At 44.2% G+C, this 4,011-nt stretch overlaps 1 protein-coding gene across 1 annotated transcript; it reads right to left on the reverse strand.

The window, feature by feature from the left end:
- Positions 411-773, reverse strand: LOC107640955 (probable NAD(P)H dehydrogenase (quinone) FQR1-like 2). Its single transcript, XM_016344460.1, has one exon. It carries the CDS (start codon positions 771-773, stop codon positions 411-413), a length of 363 nt encoding a protein of 120 aa, XP_016199946.1.

The raw sequence follows: 4,011 nt of genomic DNA on the forward strand, positions 1-4,011 counted from the left end.
TCTCCAACAAAATAACCTCAGGTTTTAGCAGCAACACGAACTTCATCTTCTTTAATAGATTTAGTGAAGCATGGATTATCACACACTCATTAAACAATTCAACAGTGACAAATTACTCCATTTCATTGGCATATGGAGAATGAAGTCATGAACTAAGCTGGACTAATGGCAAATCTTCTTTTGTACGTGAGCAGCGGAAGAAAATGGAAGAAAATTTCTGAATTGACAGACGCATCTAATAGGCAAATAAGGTTATAAAAATCAAACAATTTCCTTATCTTGATTTCAACTTTTAATTTTAAAAAAAATAAACAAACAAAATGGTATCCATACTATGAATTTCCAATTTCTCTGAGTACATCAATTGCTGCAACACCTGTTACTTTTTTATTGCAAGCAATAGTATTTTTTCATAGCTGATCAGTAGAGTCAAAGAAAGCCTTCATTTGTGCCCCCCGGTCCGCCAGCGCAAGGTCTTCTGCTATTATCACAGGTATTCCATCGTCTTTGGGCGACACCCTTGTCTGTTGCAGAATCTCTGCCGAGAGCATCTCCAGCACCCTGTAGAGAACTACTTCCACTCCCTCAACGCTATCCACGCCCTTCTTCAGCCTCCTTGCTAGGCCTTCCAGGTGCCCATACATTGAGTAAAGCATAATGAAGATCCTTAGCCTCGTAGCAGCGGCAGCCACCCCATTCGACGATGCTTGGACGTTTTTGGTGGTGTCATATGTGGAGGTGTTATCACGGGGGATCGGTGCCGTATGAGACATTCCGGCAACAACGGAGGAGAGAGAATCGCCGGCGACACACCTTCTTCTTACTGGGAACGCAATCTCCTGCTTTCCCACTCAAGATTTTCGATGGGAAAAGATTTCAGAGGATGAGAATGAGAGTTTCAGAATGTCAGGAGGGTTCGAAGAAAAGAGGGTAGTTATGAGAGTGAATGGGAGCATGAGGAGATAAATGAATTAGGTAATTTATTTTATAGGGCCAAATTTGAGTAGAAAAATTCCTGCTCAATTAGCTGTACAACCTCTTCCTTTAAAATCAAATTTAGGCAAAAAAAATTAATTAGGATTGCTGCAACATCTTCTTTCAAGTGAAAGAGAGGGTTCGAGTGTAGAACAGTTTTAGAATTTGAATTGAAAATTGAAATTTTTTGAAATCAATCTGAAGGCGCGCAATCATCCAATCAAAAAGCTAGCATTTCCGCTTCCTTTAGCTAAATGGTGGTTTTGGGATTGTTGCTAGATTCACTCCCTTCAACCCACTGGACAAACGACTCCCCCGAGAACCTTACACCAGGTAAGAAGTTCTTGGTGAGGATGGGGATTGCTGAGGCCACTCTTGTCTTTGTTCCAGCAAAAAGTCAAAAACTGTTACGGCCCGGCCTGGTTGGCATAACGCTCCAACCTGGGCATCCGACCCAACCGTGACATCGAACCTGAACCGGGGAACTGACCCGGACACCTGTACACCTATAACCCATCAAAAGACAGCTGGGGGAAGGAAGCTTCCAGGAAGGTGAGTCTGTCCTTGTGCGACCCACCCCCACTGACAGGGTATATATGGGGAGGGCCCTACCCCTCCCCCACGGTACGTCACTACGTCACTATCCCTTAGCTCTCACTGCCACTTGTATGGTCTCTGACTTGAGCGTCGAAGTCCTTTTTGCAGGTGGCTCCCCCCTCCTTTTCAACACAACTGCTCGCGAGGTCGTGAGGTCCGACTCTCCTCCCCCTAGTCCACAATCCGGGAGATCCGTCCGCTTACCATCAGCTAAGCCAGATTCCCCTCGTCAATCACCCGTTTCATCCACCTGGTCCACTTGGCATCCGACCAACCGAACATTTGGCGCCTGATAACGTGTTGATTCACCGTTGATCTAGGTTTTCACAAATTAGAATCCCATTGTTAAAAGTATATCCTAGACCAAAAATTAATTCCCAAATTAAATGTTTAATCCAAAGGATATGTCACAATTCAAACCAATTCAATTATGGGAGTTTCAATTCCCGAGTCATCTCCCAAGGACACTTGAGACCAATGAGTGTGCAATCTTGGTTGTGAGGATCATGGGGTTTTCAATAAAGGAATAAACATATAAAGTAATAAAAGAACATACAAAATTGTAATAAATGAACAAACAAGGGAATTAATGAAGTAACTATGCAATATAGACAAGTAAACTGTAAAAGGAAGCAAAGTAAATGTGTATGAAGTAATTGAAGCATAAAAGGTATCTTGGCTTGGAGTGAGCTAAGAGTCCTTTCCTTGTTGGAACCACAACTATGACAACTAGAATGGATCAATCTCACTTGATTAACCCTCACATCGGAGAGTAAGTTAAATGAGCATAAGTGTTCTTAACCCACAAATCCTAAATTGCTTGCTAATTGCCTTAGCAACAACATAGCGTTAGTGGGAACAAGAACAATTAACAATCCAAGAATTGACACTAAATATTGGACATTCTAACTCTAGGAACCCAATTGCTCACTTTCCCTAAGCCAAGAGATAGAAAACTAGCCCAAAATCATAATTGACATTTTGTCAAACACTTGGTGGGAAAAAACCTTAATCATGAGAAAAATGAGAAAAAGCTTGAAACCAAAAGCAACAAATGATCTCAATCAACAATAAAGACTCAAGAAAGCATGTAATAATCATCAATCATAAAATTCATCAACAATAAATAGAAATTGCAAAAGAGAAGTAAAATTGAACTATAACTTGAAATATAAGAAAGAGTAAGAACAATGTAACTATAAAGAGTAGTAACAAAGAGATACTTACAATGGAAATTAGCAAAATCCAAGATCAAAATTGGAAATGGCACTTGAATGTAAAAACCCTAGTATAAACCCTAGTAGAGATGATAAAAAACTTAAAGAAAAACTATACTAAAGCTACCTACTACTACTCCTAAGCTACCCTAAAGTTATGCTATGGTGTTGTCTTCATTCTCCCTTACTTATGAGCTAAATGGCTTCAGAAATGGGCCTCCAAACCACCAAAATCGCAAGTCACATGAGATTTTAATGAAGGTATATGCGGCCACCTGTGCAGACGCACAGATGTGTGCGCCTGCACACTCTGCCAAAAATCTCTACCCGTGCGTACGCACAGGAGGTTGTGCGCACGCACACTAGGCGATGCTTGATTGGACGCGCGACGCGCACGATGCGGCTCACGCGCACGCGTTGCTCTAATCTGATGGCTGTGCGTACGCACGCAGGTCTGTGTATACGCACGCAGGTCTATGCGTACGCACACTAGGCTGAGCTCTTCTCCTTTGATTCTTCATGCTTCCTCCATTTTGAATGCTCTTCTTCCATTCTCTCCAATAAGTGCGGACGCATAGCAGGGAGCGCGCGCACAGAGGTCGCTAGAAAGAGGGGTGTATGCGTACGTATAATCTGGTGCGTACGCACGATACGCGAAAAGGAGGGGGATGCAGGCGCACAGAGCGTGCGGTTGCTCCCACCAGATGGGTTGCAACAACGCGTGCGGGCGCACAAGGGCGTGCACTCACACAGAAAGCTTCTCTCTTTTTTTTTTTAAAGGAACTGCTTGAGGTACAGAGTCATGTGTGCGTGCGCACACAGGTCCGTGCGCACGTACAAGGACAAAGATGGAGGGAGGTTCTTCACGCGCACAACTCATGATGACGCTCCCACCAGAGGGGTTGTCAATTGGTGTGCAGACGCACACGTCTGTGCGGCCGCACACGTCTGTGCGGCTGCACAAGAAGCGCGATAAGGGGAATGCGTATGTACGCACAAGGCAGGGCACACGCACAGGGCATTAAAAACAGGGCAGCACCCACGCACAGGTAGTGCTGGCGCTGCGACCAGAGGGCGCTGCAAAGGGTGTGCGGGTGCATAGAGGTGTGCGCTTGCACAGATGGTGGAAAATGCAATTTTGTGCGCGCACACAGGGTGGTGCGCACGCACAGGTGCCCTGTTTCACAAAAATTTTTCTTTTTAAAACTAAGGTTCCCTCTTA

Source organism: Arachis ipaensis, chromosome B05, assembly GCF_000816755.2.
Source record: "Arachis ipaensis cultivar K30076 chromosome B05, Araip1.1, whole genome shotgun sequence".
NCBI classification, from domain to species: Eukaryota; Viridiplantae; Streptophyta; class Magnoliopsida; order Fabales; family Fabaceae; genus Arachis; species Arachis ipaensis.